At 41.5% G+C, this 1,264-nt stretch overlaps 1 protein-coding gene across 2 annotated transcripts in view; it reads left to right on the forward strand.

Annotated features, from left to right (window-relative positions):
• The window catches only part of Fam174a (family with sequence similarity 174 member A), a 29,745-nt gene that overhangs the window by 27,255 nt on the left and 1,226 nt on the right, over positions 1-1,264 (forward strand). Inside the window, exon 3 of one of the 2 annotated variants that reach the window (XM_029564260.1) lies at positions 848-932. The exons of the other annotated variant lie outside the window; for it this stretch is intronic. Within the exon in view, the coding sequence (XP_029420120.1) occupies positions 848-932 (85 nt within the window). The remainder of the gene's footprint in view (positions 1-847; positions 933-1,264) is intronic. 2 annotated transcript variants of the gene reach the window in all.

Consider the following 1,264-nt stretch of genomic DNA (forward strand, 5'->3'; position numbering starts at 1 on the left):
AGTTGGATTAATACAGCTATACAATATTGAACTCAGTATAAACCCTGTAAGACATAAAATTGAATGAGTTTTTAACCTTTAAAAAAGGTCTCCATTTCATTTTAGAATATATTGTTCCTTGCTGAAAGACTCATTGCTTTTGCTACTAACACTGAGATGTTGGCGCATGCATACTTGGTTGCACTTGGATCCTTGGTGCCTGTGTATATCTATAAAGTCATCAGGTAGATTTCAGTGGTATTGTTTATCACCTATACTAATTAGCATGATGTAAATTTCCATGCTTCCTCCTCAAATATAATATATTTTTAAAAAAATTTATTGATTTTTTTCATATGTGAACATCCCAAACCATCTCATTGGACTATATACCCACTTCCCAGATAGCACCCTCCCATTGCCTCCCTCCTCCCACTAGAGCCCTTATAACTCTGATATGCCTACCACTGTCTGCTGTGTTGTCGGCACCCCCAGCCATTCCCCACTGCATGCCCTTCTGGTGAATCTAGTCAGCTTATATCTAGAGGTCTTTGTTTTTGGAGGGTCAGCTGTTCCTCATCTAGCAGTAATCAGTTGTCAATATTTCTTTGGGTAAGATTGGGGTCTGCTGTGCATTTTCCCAGTTCTATGCTCAGTTACTATCTGGGAGTCCCTTTGGCCACCCTGGCGAACAACTCAAAAGAAGGTATCACCTGTCTGGCATTGTTGCTTGTTATGTAGCCTTTAGCTATGCATATGGACTCTTAAGAAATTATATTGGCCCCTTTAATCTTTGGTTATACTTTCCTTCTCAGTATTTAAGGCCATACAGTTGGTCCAGATAAACTAATTTATTGTTACTCTTAAGGTCATTTGAGGATCTGTTCCTCACGGGTCACATGGACTTGGGAGGAGCTCCTGGCTCCTTTCTTTTACCAGTTCCACCTGTGATGGTAAGTCAAAGGTCCTGCTTGACCATGGTTGGCTTCGCTTGGAAGCAGGGAGGAAATCATTTCTCTGTGTTGACCCTCCTCTTTGTAGACTGGACACTGGTTCAAGTCTATCTGATGTGGTCTCCCCGGCCTCCTTGGTCAAGAGAACAGGTGACCCACCACCATTATAGGACATTTTGAGAGATGCTCAAAGTCCCCTGGAACTAGTCAACCTAGGAGGGTAAGGAGCAAAAAGTGTCCTTTATGTCCCTCTGACCAAATTATTATACCCCTCAAAGTATGTCTGTTAAACACCCAAGAAGGTTAGTTCCACCAGTCTGGTATTTTTAATT

The sequence above is a fragment of the Nannospalax galili genome, unplaced genomic scaffold (assembly GCF_000622305.1).
Source record: "Nannospalax galili isolate Female #2095 unplaced genomic scaffold, S.galili_v1.0 scaffold16, whole genome shotgun sequence".
In the NCBI taxonomy this organism is placed as follows: domain Eukaryota; kingdom Metazoa; phylum Chordata; class Mammalia; order Rodentia; family Spalacidae; genus Nannospalax; species Nannospalax galili.